General features: G+C 34.2%; 1 protein-coding gene across 1 annotated transcript in view; it reads right to left on the reverse strand.

Moving 5' to 3' along the window:
* Positions 1–22,151, reverse strand: part of CWC22 (CWC22 spliceosome associated protein homolog) — a 77,959-nt gene that overhangs the window by 14,402 nt on the left and 41,406 nt on the right. Inside the window, exon 14 of the mRNA XM_069068561.1 lies at positions 21,424–21,484. Coding sequence (XP_068924662.1) covers positions 21,424–21,484 — 61 coding nt within the window. The remainder of the gene's footprint in view (positions 1–21,423; positions 21,485–22,151) is intronic.

Raw genomic sequence — 22,151 nt, forward strand, 5'->3', positions numbered from 1 at the left:
TTCTAATATATATGTATCAATTCCCTATTTATCTCAGACTTTTATAAAACCAAGATATTTGATGGGAAGATTTTTTTGTTGCTTGACAATCTTTTTTTCTTATTCTACATGTTCTATTCATGTAAATGTTTTTTTAATTATCTATTTTGGCTTCTGTGATCTTTGTCCTTTGTTTGAATACCATAGGTTTAAAAAAAGACCTCAGAAATTATAAATAGCTAAGTGAAAAGATTCTTCAAATCACTAATAGAGAAATGCAAATTAAAACAGTTCTGAAGTTCCATCTTATATACCATTAGATTGACAAAGCTGACAAGAAGTTAAATGAAAAATATTGGAGGGGATGAGGTAAAATAAGCACACCTATACACTGTTGGTAGAACTATGAATTGATCCAGTCAGTCTGGAAAGCAATTTGGAATCATGCTCAAAAAGTAACTAAAACTTTTTTGATCCAGTAGCACAACTAAAAAGGATCATACATACAGATACAGCCATTCTTTTTTTTTCTTTTTTCTGGTGGTAAACAACCCAGAACTAAGGGGAAGTAAAGGAAATCAAAGACAAGAAGAAGAATCTTATATGTGCCAAAACCAAACAGCGATACTGTTTATGAAAGCAAAAAACTAGAAACAAAATAAAAGTCCAAGTACTGGGGAATGGCTGATAAATGGATATAATGGGCCACTGCAAGAAATTATAACTTTGAAGATTTCAGCGAAACACAGGAAGCAAAGGCTCAATGAACACTTAATGGGTGTGTTACAGTAGGAATTCTTTTTTCAGGCAAGGGTTGGATTACTTGGCCGCTAAAGTTTCTTTCAACTCTGAAATTCTTTATTCTGGGAAGACTTATATGATGTGACATATATTGAAGTAAGCTGAACAAAGAGAACAATATGCTTACCATGGACTGAACAGAACCAGGTACTGTTGAATCATTTAAAAAAAAAGGAAGGAAAAGTTACAACCTCTTAGTTTCCCCAACTATACAATTAGAGAATGAAGATATTCTCTTCTAGTTCTAAATCCTAACAATCATAGAGTCATTCATCTTGGGTCTGTGTGGTCATTGTGTGAAGGATATTTCTGAGTTAATGTTTGATTTATTATCAGATATTTGGATAAATGAATTTCCCCATTTTTGGTGAACAATTTGCAAATTTTTTCTCTTAGCTAATTTTTTTTCCAAAAGCAATCTACAAATATTTTAATTTTGCGTGTTTAATAAATTGTCTCCCACTTCACAAAAGATAAAAAAAAAACAATCTGAATGAGTGATATACTGATATCCCCAACATAACTAAATGAATGAGATATTAAAATGAAACAAAGGATTTCAATAAGTTGGGCTGATTTTCTTTCAAGAATTTATGGAAACAGATGGTTAAGAACAGCACAAAACGAGGAAACATTGAGTTGTAAATCTGCAGCAGGGAAAGAGTACCCATAGATCCAAAGTACTAGGTGCTCAATATTCACCCCTGATTTCAGGGAAAGATATATCTATGACTGTATAAGTTTTGGGGTATAGTCTGCCATGGTTCACTACAGGTCAAACTATCTAAAAGTATGTTGGACTGTTAGAATGTTTAAGTGAAACAATTTTTTGGGGGGGTGGGCAGGGAAGGTGGCAGGGGAGGAAGGATTCAAATAAGTTTAATATATAGCCCCTAACTTGCATACATTTACAACCTAATTATCAATCAGGGGACTGATTTAACATATAGTACTTGAAAGTCTTGCCTCACAGAAAGTACATGTTTTGATTAAAAATGATTTTAACATTTTAGCATTTTGTTAAAAGCAAATCTTTGAAGAACAGCAGAAAGATTCTGATCACATAGTATATTAAATTTAAAATTTGTAAATGTATGAAAAAATATACTAAAACTACTCCAATCTAGTGTTAAATCAGAAAAGTATCAAAACTTAAGAGTCATAGCTTTTCTGAGCACTTCCATATTACATTATGTTGATGTATTAAAATGCATACTAGCTTTTTATGCCTCTTTCTTAAAGAGTAATACTGTAGTTAATTAGGTTTTAAACAATGAAATTCGTTAAAATGCTGATACCACTGCTAACAAAATCAGCTGTACTTGCAGCAAAACAAATTACTTTCTCCCCTCCGCCACCCCCCCCATCTAAATGCAATTACAGCACTTCTATCCCCTGTGGTTTTACAATAATTAAATATTTTAACATTTTAATTAAATATGACAATGATTTTTAGGAGAGTATCTCAAATAACTATATGCATGAAAAAAGATTTACTCAGAAAGACATTCTTGCAAATGTTATCAAGAGATTGAGGTGAGTTCTAGAATAACTATCCTCTGGATTAAAAATTAAAGTTTACAATGCTTTAATTATATTTTTTTAGTGATGCGACAAGTTCACATAGTAATTTTGTCTTCAATTATAATTTTAAAGGTTAATTCACTAATATATTTGCTTCCAATGACAATACTTGCAGTAAAAATCAAGGGACAAATATGGAGCTTTACATTCCATTATGTAGCCACTAGTTTCAGTAAGAGAGAAAAAATATTTTGTTTATTTGAATATCTTTTAACTTTCAAAAGCAAGATTCTTTGCTCAGAATTATCTGACATTTTTCTCTTAATTATTTTAACCAACTAAGAACAAAGAAGGAAGCAAAAGAGTCATTCTGTACATAATTTTAATGTCCATGATCTTATGTGACATATCTAACATGACATATCTAACAACTTGGAAGAAAAGATGGTAGGGACTAATAAAAGCAAATATCTTGCTAATAACAAGTAGTGGCTTTTAGCCTGACATCCAGGGAGGAAACAAGAGAACTCTAAAAGAGAAGATGTTGTAGGTTCCTTTCAAGATGGATCACACTCCTCTACAAATCTCAGGGTCCTGAGAGCACCACTGTATGATCTTGAGTCAATAAGAAAAGTTTATATTTAAGAAGGCAGATATCTTGCGGTTTGGAAATACGGACATGTATGTGCACACGCATGCACGCACACACACAATTTGAGGGGTTTTTTTTCCATTAAGGATTATTAAAATTTAAATATTTCTGCTTAAATGATCTAGAAATTCCACTTGGAATATATTCTCTGGTGATGCTGGATAAATGAATGTTTCTTTCCTATAAATATACTCTACATTTTAAAACACAAAAATCCATTTCAATACATAATCAAAAATAATTTGAAGTTATATTTCCACTGGCAAGGAAAAAAAGGTTTGAGACTATCTGGATAAATGCTTTTTTTTAAGATAAGTGCCAACTTTTCTGGGTGAGGAAGACATTTTAATAGGATATTTGAGTCTAAAACAACATCAAAGTAAAGATTTAGGATTGTTCAATCTGAGAGGAAGGGTTATAGACACCCCAGCTCTTCAAGGGTAGGGCCCTTTAATCAAAGAAAAACACACCCAAATGCCAGGACCAAACAAGCCCAAGAGAGATGTTCCATGTCTGTTCGCGTTCTCTTTGCCTCAAGCAACAGAAAGATCAGCACTTGTCAGGCTACTTCTGTGATATGGATTCAGCCATTCTTATTTTTGATAATATACTAAGTTCACTTGAACTATGTGTTCCTTTTTTTTTTTTTAACTACATTTTTACCTACCAAGAGACAGTACTCTATCTTGCAGGCCATCTAGTACTTGTTATACTTTCCTAATCTTTTCTCAAGAAGTTTTAATACATTGATAACATCAATTTCATTTTTCAAAAGGTAGAAAAAATAAGGAAATTGCTATTTTGGAACTATCCCAAAAAAGAAAGAAGTTGTTTGATAAATATAAATAGGAGGAACATTTGAGAGACAATGACAGTGTGACCTCAGAGTGGGCTTAGTGGATTCTTGGCTCTGGCATTTACTACTTGTGTGACATTGGGATATTTTACTACTAGTCTGACCACTTCGGTCAATTTCAGTTTCCTTATTTGTAAAACAAGAGGATTGGATTAGGTAGTTTCTAAGGTCTCTTTCAGTTTCAAATTCTATGAGCCTATGATCCTAAGAAAGTAATTCTAGCGGCAGCTAAGTGTCTCAGTGAGTAAGAGCGCTGGCCCCAGAGTCAGGAGAACCCGAATTTGGTTCTGGCCTCAGACACTTAACCCCCACACACCCCCCCCACCCCACCCCCACCCACACACCCACACACACAAAACTGGCCGTGTAACCTAGGGCAAGTTACTTAACCTCATTAATCCCATTAACCAATTGTGTTTTAAAAAAAAAAGTAATTCTGATTCTATAGCCACAAATTACTTATGTGAGGAAGGAAAGGGAGCTTTCTTCTTATAAGCTCCAATTTTTAATAGAACATATTCACTGTTCCACAATAATTAGTGGTCAAAAGATGATTTGCAAAAATTATCAACAACCACTTGAAAGACTGCTCTGTTACTATTAATGAGAGAAAGATAAATAAATTAAAATAACTCTGGGGTTTCATCCCATCAAATTGGGGAAAAAAAATTACAAGAAGCAGAAATAGATAATGCTGGAGAGGCTATAGGAAAAGAAGGATGCTACCGCTGCTGGGGGAACTGGGAGGTGGTACAATTACTCTTTTTGGAATTAGGCAAGAAAAAGTCACTATATCCTTTCTCTGGGTTGGGCCCAGAGATTTTATTGTGGAGTACTGATCCCAACGAGGGAAAGGCAGGAAGAAAGGTCCTAGAATACTAAGATAATACCTGTAATTTTTGTGTTAGTAAAAAACTAAAACAAAGTGCAATGGTAAAAGATACTGTTGCATATGAAAAGCAACGATATTATTGCATTTTAAAGAATAGTCAATTTGTGGAACTGAAACATTAGAACTTATGAACTAATAAAGGAATGACAGATGCAGATCAGGTAAATAATATACACAATGACAATAATATTATAAACAAACACTAAAATGAACCTGAATTCTATAAAACTGTTATGATTAACTCTGAATCTGGAGAAGATATAAGGAAATTTAACTCCCTCAATTCTTTTGGAGAGGTGGGAAACTATGGATGACGAAGATTCCGTACACTGTCAGATGTGGAAGCAAGGCCTATCAATTGTTTTTGCTTTCTTTATATTTGTTACAAGGGCAAGTTCTTTTGGAATTGTCTATGAAGAGAAATACAGAAATTACTGTGATGTAAAAATAATAAGCATCAATAAAACTTTTAAAAATTAAACTATAGGGACAGCTAGGTGGCACAGTGAGTAAAGCGCCGGCCCCAGAGTCAGGAGGACCCGAGTTCGGTTCTGGCCTCAGACACTTAACACCCACACCAAAAAAAAACTAGCCTTGTGACCTTGGGCAAGTTACTTAACCCCAATTGCCCTCCAAAAGGCAAAAAAAAAAAATTAAATTATAATTCTAAATTGGAATTTGATTATTATTCTTGACTTAGTAGTATTTGAAAATCTTCACTCAATCCATATAATCTTTTCCTTTGGGAAAAAAAAAAAAGAACATGGTGGGTAAAATATTATAGATTTCATTCCTCTCTACAATCTGTCAGAATGCTTTCCAAGTCTTCCTTTAGTAAACTCAATATTAGCAACTGAAATTGCTCAGCAGAAGAAAATTAAAAGCAAAGAAAATTTAAAAAGAACATCTTTCTTATGAAGGCAGTAAATATCCAAGTAATTTTTTGAAATGCTTGTGACAACACTGCCTTACACATAATAGGAATCCACTCTACACAAACACACACACACACACACACACAGACACAACTGTACTTCCTTTTAAATGTTTTAATATGTTTAGTTTTCCTATGGTAGTTGACTAAGAAATATAAAACCAGTCCTGTGACCATCAATTAAATGTATAGCTATACATACCATTTCTGTGGCCAGCTAATAGTAAACAAAGAACTTATTCAGAGCATTGCTCCACAGATGAGTGAGTTCACCTGATTCTCAGGTAGTTTCATATCATCGTAAGTGATGATGCATACACTAACAAAAGGTATATAGCCTTGCCTTATATGATTTCGAATATTACAAATTCATATGGCACAAAGAGCACTGAATTTAGAGTGAGATAACCTGGAATCTAATCCTGCCTTATTCTGAAGTGAACTTGGGCAAATCAATTAAATTCTAAGGGTCTCATTTTCCTCATTTGTAAAATAAGGGAGTTGGGCTAATTCATTTCTAGGGACCATTCCAGCTATTAATCTATGATTCTATGTACCTATGAATTTAGGGTACAAATTCAGATCAGAGAGAGGCAAATATAATTTTTTTTTCTACTTTACACTATGAATAATAGTGACCCACAAGCCACAGAATTATATATCATGTTACATAATAGAAGATACATAGATGAGACATGTTTAAGTCAAGTGTAATTTTAAAATAGCATTAAGAATTAGTTTCTCAAAAATCATTACTTTTTGCATGTATATCATATGTAGTCTACAAAGACCTACAAGGTAATGTATGGCACTCCTTACTGAGATGAAGTAAATTCTGAGCAGAGCTGAAGTATGAAAGATTCCCTGTGCATGCTGAGACCCTCAAGGTGCTCCTGCTTGTGGATGACACTGTGCTGAATGCAAAAAGCTCCAGAACAATGAAGAACCTGGAAAAGATCTATATAACCACTCATAGGAACTTTGCCTGTTTATTTATAGAGGAAACACCAAGGGGTATCTATAGAGGAAAGACCAAGGGGCTGAAAAATGTCTATTGCCAGATTTCAATATACATCCCTGATGAACATCCTAGAGAGTATCTATATTTGGGATAGACAGTGAGATGAAAAGTAACCTGGGCCCTGAGTTGAAGAGGAGAAGGAGAATAGGTTGGATTGCTTTTGGGAAACTGCAAAGCTCCTTTAGAGATTCCGAACTTCCCATGAAATTGAAAGTTTGTCTTTTATTATTAACATTTTATCTAGAGATGGAATATAAGTGTCTTGAAAGTATCAAAGAAAGGTGAAAGCAGGCTGTAAGATAAGCAATGAGGAACTTCAAAGAAAAATAGTAGTAAAATATATACTCAAGGAATTGTATGACAGGAAGAGAAGACAGGCTGCTCACATCACAAGAATAGTGACAAGTAGTGCGTCAGGTTCCACTGATACAACTGCAATATCAAGAACAATCAAATAAGGTCTCCAGAATGTTGGGTGAACCCCCAATGGCAAACTCATAGGAGAGCATTGTAATGCCAATTCAATATTCACAGTGCCCGCGGTCACTATACCATGTTTCCCCGATAATAAGACACTGTCTTATTAAATTTTTTGGAAAGAAAAACACCAAAGGGCTTATTTTCAGGGGAGGGCTTATGTTGTCCTGCCTCAGCTCTCCTCCGCGGCACTTCTCTCAATGGCGCCAGCAAGCAAATCACTGGGGAAGAACAGAATGACGCGCTCACTGCTGCAGCTATGATTGGATGCAGCTCGGAGCACGGCGTGCGTTTCACCCGGGGGGGGGGGGGACGGTGCATACAGAGGGTACCTTAATGTAGCGTGTAGCGCAGGGGATAACCTTCACTACAGTAGCAATCTCAATAGGGCTTATTTTCGGGGGAGGGCTTATTTTAGAGGAATCTTACACAGTAAGGGGAGGGCTTATTTTCGGGATAGGTCTTATTATCGGGGAAACATGGTAAATATACTTGCACAGTGCTCAATCACAAAATATAACAAACTCCCCATATAGAAGACAGAAGCAAAACATTTATTCAGATACCAAAAAACCAAATCCCAACACCAGAAAACCTAATCCATCACAGCAACATAGAAGTTAATGCACCACAACAGAGCACAGAGCCAAATCATCCTTTAGCCTTCCCACAAACTAACACAAGGCCAATATTTACTCACAAGCCTATTTGTCTCCCTCAGAAGCATCCTCTCCTCCTAATCTCTAGCTGTTGCGACTCCCGGCTTCCTGTGGACTCTGCTCCACCCTTCGGCAAACTCCTCCTACCACAGGCTCCATGTGATTACATTCAGCCTATTAGCAGGCAGAGTATATTTTCAAAGCAGGGAAGGTCTTCTAATTCCCTTAGACTTATAATGGGGCAGGAAAGATCTTCAAATTCCCATGACCATTACAAGCATGAAAATGATTCACAGTGGAAGAACAGGCACAAATGGGTTCTATCTCTATCATGGGTCGGAATTTCCAAACTGATGAGACCACATCCATTTCAGTATTTGTCTATGATATGTGGGAATGTACATAGCGATTTTCTTAGCTTTTACTTTTTCTTATAATTACATTTGAAAAAATTTAAATATATCACAGGAATTGAAAGAAAAATAGGCAGATGGTGTAGCACTGTAATAATGAACTTGTTAGTGACTCTTTACAGAAATCAATAAACTTTTCTGTACCTCCATTTTTGTATGTATAAGGTAATGGTAATTTTTGCCATTTACCTCACTTATAAAGATATAATGAGAAATTATTTGTTAGAAAGGATGTCAAAGGCCATTAGTCCAACTGTACCAAAACAAGAATATCTTCTATCATATACACCAATAACCAACCAGCTTTTTCTTAAATCCAGTGAGTCTGTTACCTCCTATAGCAGATGATAAAATTTTTGAACAGCTTATTATTATAGTTTTCCCTTGATGCAAACCTAAATTTCTACCTTTGCAACTTTCCCCCACTATCTTAAATTGTGGGAAAATGTCAATTGTCATGAATTATTTTAGAAGAGAAATCCAATAATAGTCAGTATTTCTATCAAATCCTATTTTCATTTTGAATTATTCAAAATGAGATGCAAATATATGCTATGCGCTTTAAGCTTATTGCACTGAAATATATCTTGTAGAAAAAGTAAAACCTCTATATTCACTTTCTAACTCAGGCCATTAAAAAGCAAGCGTGATATTTATGTTCTCAGTTGCTAGCAACAGATTTAATGTCTCCATAAACAGGTATTGTATACCTTCTTTCACAGATCATTGTTCAATGATCCTTTTTTTCCTAGGACATTATGTTTTCCTAAGAAAGCCACTTGGTAATGGAATAACAAACAACTATTACCAAGGATAATACAGTTTTGGCTACCAAAAAAATGATTTTAAAAGTAAAACAAAATACCTTTCAAATTTGCTAAATTACATTAAAATCTTGGTTTATGTTAAAAGGATTACAAGACTCAAAATTCAGCTTATAACTGTCTGTACTTTGCATATTCATTGTCGTCCAATTTGACTTCACTCAACTGAAAATGCTGTATCCAAGTCATCAAAGATGTTTTATGTGACAATCTTGAAATAAGTATCACTTTTATCACCTTTTGCACTGCCTAGCTAACACAATGCTAAACACCATGACACTGTAACAAACTATAACCAAGATAATCAATGCCTACTAAATATGTCTAAGTGTCATCCATGACACACAGATCCTGTGTAATTGTTGTCCATGTCCTCCTATAAATTCTCAACAAAGGAAATTTTAAGAAAGTTACTTCCTTTCTTTTTAAAAAAAATTGAGTATTTTATTTTCCCCAATTACACACAAAAACAAATTTTAACACTCATTTTTAAAACTCTAATTTTAAAATTCTCTTCCTTCTTCCCTCCCCGCCTCTCCCCATTGAGAAGCAATTCAATATAGGTTATACACATGTAGTCATGAAAAGCATTTTCATAAATCATGTTGTGAAAAAAAATGGACAAAAAAACACTTCAAGAAAAATAAAATATAAAAAATAAAAAAGTATGCTTCAAACTACTTAAACTCCTTCAGAGTTGTCCTGTATTATTGTATTGCTGAGAATAGCTGTCATTCACTGCTGATCATCTTACACTATTGCAGTTAGTTACTTTGTAAATAGTACATTTCACTTTGTATCAGCTCATTTAATTCTTTCCAGGTTTTTCTGAGAGAATCCCGTCCATCATCAGTACTATTCCATCACAATCACATATCACAATTCGTTCGGCCATTCCCCATTTGATGGGCATCCCCTCAAGTTCTAATTCTTTGCCCCTAGAAAAGGGCTGCTAAAAATATTTTTGTACATATAGGTCCTTTTCTTTTTTTTTTTTTTTGTCTCTTGTTGGGTACAGACTTAGTAGTATAGCCCTTGGGGCACAGTTATATACCACTCTACAGAATGGTTGAATGGATTTACAACTCCATCAACAATTCATGAATATCTCATTTTTGCCACATCCCCCCCAACATTTGTCATTTTCTTTTTTTGACCTAGTAACCAATCAAATACGTATGAGGTAGTACCTCAGAATTGTTTTAATATGCATTTCTCCAATCAACAGTGAGCTAGAGCATTTTTTCATATGGCCATAGATAGATTTGATTACTTCACCTGAAAACTTCTTATCTTTTGATTATTTATCAATTGGGGAATAACTCTTATTTTTATAAACTGAGTTCTCTAAATGTTTGAGAAATGAGACCTTTATCAATGAAATTTGCTTCAAATTTGTTTTCAGTTGCTATTAACTATATTTCCCTCCATCCTATCTCACCCCATTTATTGTATTCTCTCTCTCCTCTCACTGTGTCCCTCCTCAAAAGTGGTTTGTTTTTTTTCTGACTAACTCCTCCCCAATATGCCCTCCCTTCTATCACCCCCTTCTCGTTCCCCTCCCCTCCTACTTTCCTGTAGGGTAAGGTAGATTTCTATACTCTATTAAGTATGCATATTATTCCCAATTTGAGCCAATTCTGATGAGAGTAAGGTTCACTCCCTTCCCCCCTCTTCCCCTCCACTGTAAGATTTTTCCCCTCTTTTATATGAGATAATTTATCCCATTCTACCTCTCCCGTTCCCTTTCTCCCAGTAGATTCCTCTCTCAATTTTATTTTTTTAGCTATCATTCTTTTATATTCAACTCAAACTTGTGCCTTCTGTCTAAATATTAATCTTTCCAACTGCTGTTATAATGAGAAAGTTTTTCTGAGTTACAAGTTATCATATTCCCATGTAGGAATGTAAACAGTTTAACCTTATTACAAGTCCCTTATGATCTCCCTTTCCTGTTTACCTTTCTATGCTTCTTTTGAATCTTCTATTTGAAAGTCAAATTTTCTATTCAGCTCTGGTCTTTTCATCAGGAATGTGCGAAAGTCCTCTATTTCACTGAATATCTATTTTCTCCATTATACTCAGTACTGCTGAGTAGGTGATTCTTGGTTGTAATCCTAGCTCCTTTATCCTTCAGAATATCATATTCCACTATCTAATCCTTCCATGTAGAAGCTCCTAAATCTCCTCTTATCCTGACTGTGACTCCACAATATTTGAATTGTTTCTTTCTGGCTACCTGCAATATTTTCTCCTTTACTTCAGAATTCTGATTTGGCTATAATATTCCTAGGAGTTTTCATTTTGGGATCTCTTTCAGGAAGTGATTGGTGGAGAAAATTTAATCACTGGTTCTAGACTATCAGGGCAGTCTTCCTTAAAAGATATTTTTTTTGATCATGGCTTTCCAGTAGTTCAATAATTTTGAAATGATCTCTCTGGATCTATTTTTTTCCAGGTCAATTGTTTTCCAATGAGATATTTCACATTGTCTTCTATTTTTATTCTTTTGGTTTTGTCTTATAGTTTCTTGTTTCTCATAGAGTCATTCATTTCCTTTTGCTACATTCTAATTTTTAAGAAATTATTTCCTTCAGTGAGCTTTTATACTTCCTTTTCCATTTGGCCAGTTCTACTTTTTAAGGAATTTTCTTCTTTAGTGAAATTTTTGTGTATCTTTTTCCATTTGGCCAATTCTGCTTTTCAAGGCATTCTTCTCTCCATTGGCTTTCTGTATCTCGTTTACTATTTGTCCTAGTCAGTTTTTTAAGCTGCTATTTTCTTCAATATTTTTTTTAGTCTCTTTTAGTAAGCTGTTGACTTTAAAAAAAAATTCTTATTTCTCTTTCCATTTTTTCTCCACCTCTCTTACTCAATTTTCAAAATCCTTTTTAAGCTCTTCCACGATCTGAGACTAATTCATATTTTTCTTGGAGGCTTTGGGTGTAGGAGCTTTGACTTTATAATCTTTTTCTGAGTGTGTGTTTTGATCTTCCTTGTCTAAACAGCACCTGATGCACCATAGCTGCTTTGGCTTACTCACTTGCTTGACTGAACAAGGGTCCACTGATATCTGAGCAATTTCTTCAAGATCTGAGTCTCCTGAAATTGCAGATATTAATGCAACATCTAGCTTGTCTGTCCATTTATTCAACTGTCCACCTTCTCTAGTCATACATGTTTCTAATAGTATCCTTTCTTCTATTTCAGCCATAAAATCCTTGGTTGGCCTTATAACACACCTACTCACACCTCTCCACTGTCTTTTAAGGTGACCTGCAATTTTAATACTTTGGAAACATAGTTAACTCATGAAGCACAGGATGAAATGTCATGAGAAGGATGTTGTTTTAAAAATAGCCTTTGTTTTAGGTAGATATTGAGGTCATTAAAAATATTATATAATTTTTCAAATGTAATTCACTCTCCTATTCAATTCTGGCCTTGTTTCATTTTTTATCTGCAGAGTCTGTTAAATATAATGTAAGCTGAGCACTAGGTGTTCTTTATCACTACATTTTTCCTATTTGGATAATTAGGCCAAACTCTTTGCAGGGGCCTAATATGAATCTCATTTAGAAGGCTCTGAAATATTACAGGACTTGATGTAATCAGAATAACATGATACATATACATAAACATTTAGAGGGCCTCACTATCTACATGGACTCTCTCTTCAATGTGGATTCTGCCCTGAACATCCATCATGATAGTAACAAACACCTTTGGGGAATACAGCTTTCACTGTTATAAGCCTTCCTTTGTATTAGTGATAAGACAATCATAAAACAAAATAATCGGTTTCATTTTTCAAGGAACCTAATAACATAATTATGCTATATTCATGGAGATATCTTGTCTAAGGGGATTTAAAGTAACATTTTGCTCCACTAAATAAAATGCTGCCCCTCACTTTAAATAGTCAACAAACAATAACCACACTGAGAATCCTATTTTTTCTACACCAGTCAATTGTAGAATTGTAAAGAAGTGACCACACTAAAACATTGTTTGTGAAAGCTTGCATGTTCCCTTTTTATACTTTCATCAATGATAGCCTCAATACAAGTGTAGATTGTTCTCATAAAGATTTTGTAGAGATGAGAGGACCTGATAGGTCAGTAGTTATTCATATTCTCATGGCTATCTTTTTTGGTTATCAGCAAGCCCCTGATTATTTCTAAGCATCTGGTATTCTCCCAGTTTTCAGATAACCTAAAGATCTATGTCTCAACTTCATCAAAACCGTAGAGTTCAAGTATATTTTCCCATTTTTGTTTTCTTTAGAGTCATTTCTTCTTCATATAGCACACTGGAGACTGTGCTATTAGAGTGCAAAGTGGTAGCTTCAGTGTAGTTGTTATTTGTAAAAATGTTGATAGATCTTTTTCCATTTTTCATGTTTGTTGACCTCTCTAAAGCTTCATCTTTAAAGGTCCTCTGAATGACTGTGTTTATTTGAGGCTCTGGCCAACTGTTTATAAATATGTCTTTCCCCCTTTCTTCTGCTTGTTACTGCTTATAACCTTCCACCAAACCAAGCTGCCTTTGTCTACCATTTCTTTCTGTGAGGCAAGAAGATTGGCTATTTCATGGCTAAGGAGATTTCAAGGATTTTTTTTTGGTCTCCTTTCTGTAGTGATTTAAATAGACTAAATTTCAATTCTTTTAAGCATCAACATACCTTGTTTAAATAGGAAAAAGGAGTAGTCTCAATGTTATGTAATGCTTTCTCATTTTAATTCTTTCTTCTCATGATACTTATTTTGATCTCTAATACAGTAAGATGATCATCTTAGACATCACTCAGACAACTTATTTAGAAATGACTACCACATTGATAACTGCTTTTTTTCCTGTTAGAATCAGTTTCATTTTTGGTAATAACTTGGGGCTTGCCACATCCAGTGTCTCCCAGTTGTCTTAGTGAATAAAGAATTCATGAAATGCAGGCATGAGGTTCTCTTCTAGCTTACAAGCCTTTGCCCTTTCTCATTTCTTACTCCCAAACCACATTTTACAAAATGCTTTGCTATCCTCCCTGATGCCTTTCTCGCAAAGTCACCAAGAGCTAAAATATATGCTGATTTAGTTTGTAGGTTCTCACAAAGTTCTTTGTGGACTACCTCTATTTTCTTCTCATCTGCATCATTTAGATGTTGGTAACAACTAACAATCCCTGCAATTATCATCATGGTGGTCTTCTGCAAAATAGCACAGCACTATGAGATGAACAAGTGTCCCATGAAATGATGTTTGTTATCTCTGTTTTTATATAGAACCAACTGTTTTACTTGTCTTTCCAAGGAGAACCTATAAAAAAATTAATTTGTTGATTTTCAAGTCGTTTTTGTCATTTACAGTGAGAATGTAAATACTGATACAATTTAGTATCCATGGTTGTATGTCCATTTATTAGTCTCTGAACATGGAGATTACACTCAGAGTAACAAAAGCTAAATTAACATTTATAAATAGTTTAAAAATCTGTATGGTTCTTAGCACTCTTTGCCTCCTGCAGAAGAGAAAGGTGATTGCACAAGATGGAATGAGAGCTTTTATTTTTCTCCATTTCATGGGTTTACCATGGGCAAAGAAATCTTTTTTTTTTTGCCTTTTCATTCCTACCACCACCTATTACAACGACTGGCATGTAGTAGGCACTTAACTGCCTGCTAACTTAACTGACTGAAATAGCTAGCCTACCAACAAAAATACAGTCTAAATAACTCTTCTTAAAGAAACTCTTCATGATATACAGGCATAATGTTTCTGTACAGTTTACAAACTTTTACTTCTCCCAAACTAATAATTAACAATAAAAAGATAACTTTTTCTTTTGATTAACCATATGAAATGTAGTTTTAAATAAAAGAGTAAGTAAAACAAAAGTCTGGGTTATGAAATTAATTCACTCTTTTCCTTGCTACTTTGGATTAATAAAAAATAGAAGACAGTAGCTCTCCTGATTTATTAATTTCCCAATAATCTCTCAAGTTACAATTAATTAGTCCAAATAAGGAAAATATCTTATGAGTAAATTAGAATCTAATGCACTTAAAGGTTGAATGGGTCACCAGTTCAGTAGTCTTTATTAATTCATCTTTTGTCTTAACTGAAAACCTTATCAGTCACCCAGAGTTGCCTAGTGTTTTTTCTCTCTCAGCTCTGTTCCCAATGGCTCTGTGAACCGTAACTCAGTAACTAAGTAATCTTTCCCATCCATGAAATTCTCCTATTACTTTGTATTTGTCTCATGGCATTTCCATGCGTTATTTTGAATGTATCATCTCCTTTATTAGATTGCAAACTCCAGAATTTGGGATTATGATCCATAAAATGGGATTTGGAGCTGGAAGGAACGCCAGAGATAATCTAGCACAATTTCTTCATTCTATAAATGGGGAAAACTGAGTCTCTCAGAGGTGAAGTAACTTGTTCATGACCACACTTGCAGGAAGTATCAGAGGCAGGATTTTAACACAAATCTGGTTCTAAATTCAGTGATAATGCTCCATGATGCTGGCTCAAAATGCTTTATCTGTTCACAAAAGTATCTGATACAGTGCCTTTCACAAGAAATACTTGTTAAATGAATTAATGATGGTTATATTACTCCTAACAAAAATTCAAATGATATTTTGTGGTACCTTCTAGCTCTAACATATGATTCGATAATGAAACTTTAAAAGAGATGAACAATTTAAAAGTCTCTTTGGAAAATAAAACAAAAGCTATTTAATTCATGCTTTCCTTAAAATATTGTATAAAAACTGCCTAAATAAAAAGTGATACCTGGAAAGCTCTCTGATCCAAATAAAAAGAGATAGGTAGAAAACAACAGAATGAGTAGAGTAGTATACCTACTTCAAAGAAGGCTGAAAGAACCCAGATTCATGTAAGTCTTGAAACACAAATGAAAATAATGCATTGTCAAAATTACATTATGTTCTATGAAAACCAAAACCTAAACACAAGGGAAAAGACTATCTATTCAAACTTTGTAAAAGTACAGTGTAATACATTCAAATGTATTCTAGTACTCAATATGAAATTATGAAAACCAAGATAATCAGTTATCTCATTACTTATCTAACTAAAGTACAGTAGCAATTTAATAATGTAAAGAATCCTAACAAAAAAACAAAACAATCAAAACAACACACAAGCATTTAACACATTTGCAAAACACAATGAAGTCACTAAACAAATATTTATTGATCACTGGTTTGCTCTCAACACTGACATTATGCAATGACAATTAGCTTTTAAAGTACTGTCAAACTGAGACACTCCATTAAATTTCTACTCCTAATTCCAAGGCACAGCAGCATCCATGGGTTCTCAGAGGTTAGAGAATGGGTCTTCAAGAGTACAAATTTTAGGGGTGGCCAGGTAGCACAGCGAGTAAGAGCACCGGCCCCAGTGTTGGGATGACCTGGGGATAGAATCCAGGCTCAGATACTTACCCAGGCTCTTAGCACCTACCCAAAAACACCTGGCTGTGTAACCTTGAGCAAGTTACTTAACCCCAATTGCTTTAAAAAAAAAGAGTACAAATTTTAGCAGGCCCTAACAATCTAGAAAGGCTTCCTGTAGGGTCCTAGTGACAGACTGTAAAATCTCATTCTAAAGAAGGTTCATTAAAAGGTTGGTTACATCACCTAAACTTTTCAGTCAAAGCAACTCCTGAAGACCATCAACTATATCATAAAAAAGTCAACATCTGTAGCAGGTGAAGGGTAGAGTCAAACTAAAAATCAAAGGGCCCTGAAGTCACTGAAACAAAACCAAACAAACTGAAACCTCCCACACTTTAAAGTAAGATAAAGCCTGGGTGTCATTCAGGAAGAGGGAGCTTACACCAGCATGGAGGCTGGGAACACTGTGTATTTATTATCATTGTTATGATGGACTTTCCTCCTCCATACAAAGATCTAAGACTAATATAAGAAGAAAATTCCTAGGAGCTGAGCCCTGGCTTTGGGATGCCTTAAGGTTATCTACAAATAGCTTGAGGATTATAACAAAATTAAGAAAGAATTTTCAAAATAAATTTTAATTCACAACAAACATCAGTATGTGTACATACATACATACATACATACATACACACACACACACACACACAGAAAATTAGTCAGTCAGCTAACATTTATAAAAAGCCTGCTATGTGCCAGGCACTGGGCTCAGTGCTGGAGATACAAAGAAAGGCAAATGACAGTTTTTGACGTCAGAAAAAGCTTCTTGTAGGAGGTAGAACTTTAGCTTGGAGTTGAAGGAGTCAGGGACTCCAGAAAGCAGAGGTGAGACATAGGGAACAGAGAAAATGCCTAGAGTTGGAAAATGAATTGGCCTGTTTGAGTAGTGGCAAGGAGGCCAGTATCATTAAATTTAAAATAAAATTTAAAACTTGAAATCATACCATTCTGGTGTCTCTCTTTCTCCTCACCTCTCCTCTGCTCTCTCCAAGTCCTGCCATACTGACCCTAGGCAAGTCACTTAACCTTGGTGACAACTCTCTTAAGTTGCAAAAAATGTGCTGACTTGCACAGGTAGGGTGAGTTTTACTGTTTTATTTATTTACTTATGGGAGATCTTTCTAGCAATGAAATCAAAGATCCAGTCTGAGCTATCTCTATGAAATATGAAAACAAAATCCAAAGTTTCTGTTTTCCTAAAACTGAGCAAGATCATTTCAATTATTTGTAAATAAATAGCTATTATGCCCACTCCAAGAGTCTCCATCAAGATATTTAAGGAAAACACTTTAGTTTTTAAACCTTCTTCTACGTAGCCTCACAGATTTCATAGCAAATGGGATACTCAGTAGTCTAGGCAACAGCTCTGAACGTCCGGCCTTCTTGAACTGACGGGGCCAGCAGAGCTCCACTCTTCACAGCACTTTACTCTGAAGTAGCAGTGGCTTCATGACATGTCTCTGACTTTTGCTTGTACTAGAATCATTTTATGAAGAGAATTTCATTTCTTAGAATTTCCCCTTCCTTAATTCCTACTAGGGTCTCCAGCCATAAAAACCATACCTATAACTTTCCTAATTTTTTTGAAATTCATTTTTATAAAACCTAGGGTATCACCAATAATGTCTCATCATATTGTCAAACTTCAGAATAATATGGTCATTTTTTCCAAAGGTTTCTGTACCTTCCACATAAAAAAATCAGTTGATTTTTTATTTTTCAGAATCAAGTCCAAAATGACAGTTCACTCTGTTGTTTCATTTAAACATTCTGAAAGATAAATTTATTAGCAAAGCAAGACAAGAATACATCAGATACTTTAAGCAGAATGTACTTCCAACAAAGATCAGACTCACTGACACTACTAAAACTGACATCTAGCAAGTCTGTAATCATTACAATGTTAGGAGAACATAATCAATATCCTCCACTAAGCCTGGCAATGTGAAACAGACTTCCACGATGCTTCTCTTTTTTTATCTTAGCTGAGATATTCTTTATACACTCCTAAGTTTATGGATTTCAGTATAACTTCTTCATGTAGAGAGCTACTCTTCAACCCTCTCCTATAACATATATTTTATATATAAATTTATGTAAAATGTATTTAAACAAGCTATGTAGATATGAAACATATCCAAACCCTTAAAGCTTAGAGTTTGAAGAGCATTACAGGCTCTTATTCCATACCATCCATCCATCTAGCTATCTATCCATCTATCTATCTGTGGTACAGAATGGGAATCTATAGTGCTCTTTGAACTACTAAGCTCTAAAGGTTTGGATATGTTTTGGTATCTAGTTATATTCAATAAATATATTCAAATATAATATGTAAAAATATCTCTATATTCATTTACATTATATACTATATATAAATATTATATAAATAACTTAACAATCATATATAGATAAACAGATCTATCAGTCTTACCTGGGGTAGAATGGAATCCTATAATGTTCTTCAAACTATTAAGTTCTGAGGGTTTGAATGTTTCTAATCTAGTTATATTCAATAAATATATTCAACACATATATATGTATATATAAAATCTCCTTTCTATCTTCAACTGAGAATTAGTGGGTACCATCTTCACTTTTTCTATGTGACAAATCATCTTTCTTATTATCTAGTTTTGCCATTTCATCAGGGACAGTTTTCTCTATCACCTCCTCAATTTAACAGCTAAGCTCATTTTCCTTATTCTAAGATTACTAGGCTTTTAGATCCAGAGAATGCTGTAAAAGTATAGCATATATATATTTCAACATAGCAGTCGATAACATTTTGTGTTTCAGAGATATATTGGATGATTTATACCAAAGTTTAGGTAGGTTTGGAAATGGTTAAATAGAACTAATCACAAGACTACTGACTAATGAATGAACATCATCCTAAAATGGGGTCTCTAGTGAAATGAACTATCCTTGCTTTCATTATATTTAATACTTTTATCAGTTATTTGAAGAAGAAAGTAACAGGCTTTGAAATTTTAGGTGATAGAGATGGAAAGGTTGGGTAACATGATGAATTTGTATTTGAAAAAACCTTTTAATAGCTAGTGTGGGTCTTCTGCTCATATCACTGCTCCAGCATTTCAACTGTTAAAAATCTGATTCATTCTTAAAATTCAGTACAAGTCACAACTCAAAAAAAATGTCTTCATGGACAACTGTGCTCAATTTCTTCCTTCTTTGAAAGCATGCACTTTATAATTTTGCAAAAGACAGGGTGCCAGACTTGGTATAAAGAATAATTTGATTGAAATCCCACCTGTGACACAAAGCTGTGTGAACCTAGGCAGATCACATGATCCCTATGGGGCTGTTTCCTCATCTTTAAATGTGGATGATACTGGTGGTATCCACTTCAAAAAAGAAACTGATGCTGTAAGGCTTAAATGACATCATCTCAAAAGCATCATCTCCCAAGGTATGGAATGGGAACCTATAATACTCTTCAAACTATAAATTCCGAAGGTTTGGATATACTTCATATCTAGCTATATTCAATAAATATACCCAACACTTGTAGTCTAAAGGAGACTACAGACCAGAGATAGAGTAATTTCAGGCAGCTAGGTGGTGCAGTGAATAGGGCGCCGGCCATGGATTCAGGAGGACCCAAGTTCAAATCTGGCCTCAGAAACTTAACACAAAAACTAGCCATGTGACCTCAGGCAAGTCACTTAACCCCCACTGCCCTACCTTCCCTCTTCCAAAAAGCAAAAAAAAAAAAAAGAAAGAAATTTCCTTTTTAATGACTTTAGTCTAAAGAAATAATAGCCAAGAGAAATGAGTTACAGATATCTATGACTTTTCTTATACCATCATCTATAGCTTTTTCCTCCAATAAACTTCTGATTTCATCAATATAAGCATACCTCCTATTCATGTAAACCACAACATTTTCTGTGTCTTAATATATGATTTTTATGAGTGGGTATGGCCCCACCATATTTTTTCATTTTAGTGGAAGGTTGAAATTCTGGTGATAAACTTCTCGAAAAACAATGAGGTCAGTTCTTAGATGACAGCCTATTACTGGATCCAAACTAAGTCATGGAGTCTTCAGCCAGAACTCAAGACTACCTAACTATTGCCTTTGAGAACCCTGGGGTCACTATAAATAGAGAAAAAACCCAAAACTTTGGTGGGTTGACTTGTTAAGACTACTATTCCCAAGAGGAACTAGATACCCAAATTGTAATAAAAATATTGCTAAAGATTGACATATTAATTTAATGAACAATTATTTAACTTTTCAAATGCAAAGAACCATACTAAACATAAAACAAAAAACAGAAAATGTGTTCTCTACCCTCTAAGAACTTTCAGTCAAGTTGGGGAGACTAAAAATAAACATCAAACAACAAGAAGCACACTAGTTAATTTAATTCCACAATCAATTCCCTTGTCAGACTGGGAACTATTTGATATTTTGATAATGAGAAAAAATTTTGGCATAAGCACCTGGAAATGAAGGCAAAACAGTAGGTATTTTTTTCTGTTCTACAGTTACAATGTAATATAATAGCAAGACCCTGTGATCTTTGCTATTTGCATTACAAAGGAATATAAAAAAGTCAACACAGAAATCAAGTTCACCAAAGTATTTAAAAAATAACTAAATTCACATCTAATCTTTCAAAAACATTTATATATGAAAACTCCAAATGTGATGTGCTTTTCCCTTTACCCATGAACAGGTTAATATGTAGGATGGGCAGTGTTAAACAACAATGCAAGGATCTGTGATTTAAATCATTAAAGCAAAGAAAAACAATACCTGAAAAATGTTTATGATGGAACTATTTAGTCCTTACTATATAATATTCTCAGATCACAAAAGCTAACTTTGCTAAACATCAAATTGTAGTCTTCCTTGTAGAAATGACAAATTATCTTACTGTTTGGCTGTCGGGGAACTCCATTTTCAGCAATTTGTGAGCGCATTCTTCAAAATCTAAACTGTAGACAAAAAAATGGCATATTTTAGACATGGAAATTGTAGAATTCGTTTAAACAACAGCATGACTGAAGGTACAGAACTTCCATTCACTGTTAATCTGGTTTGATTATATTTTTGTGCAATTTCAGTAGTCTGATATTATTGGAAGGAAAAATAAATGATTTATCAGATGCCTATCATAGTAAAGACAATAATTAATATTATCTCACATAATTTTCAATGTAAGGTCTTTGCATTTTAACTGTATCTTTAAGCATAAGTACTTTAACTTGTTTTGATTCTTCCAGATATTTATTCTGTTCATTGTCTTTAGCTCCAAATTGATATAATAAATGGGAGTGGATTTCAAGCTGACTTCCCTAGTGAGAAAAAATAATTTTGAAAATACAAAAGAATTACAAAATAAACACTAGAAAAATAATTATATGTGTTTGTAGGCATGTTATATGTTCTGAAGAATTTCTCAAACTTTCTAACTAAATAATCCAGGAATTCAGTCCAAAAAATTTGTTTAAACATGAAGCCTTTAAGACATCAGACTCTTAGGCCATGGACTTCAAAATATGGTGTCTTATGATTTCTCAAGTAAACCAGTTTTTCACATGGCTAGTCATGTTCTAATCTAGAAGAGCCTAAAGAATAAGAGTTTAAAAGTGTTCACTTAAA

This window comes from Petaurus breviceps, unplaced genomic scaffold, assembly GCF_028583685.1.
Source record: "Petaurus breviceps papuanus isolate PSGF00001 unplaced genomic scaffold, PetGlider_PUasm1.0 90763, whole genome shotgun sequence".
Taxonomy (NCBI): Eukaryota; Metazoa; Chordata; class Mammalia; order Diprotodontia; family Petauridae; genus Petaurus; species Petaurus breviceps.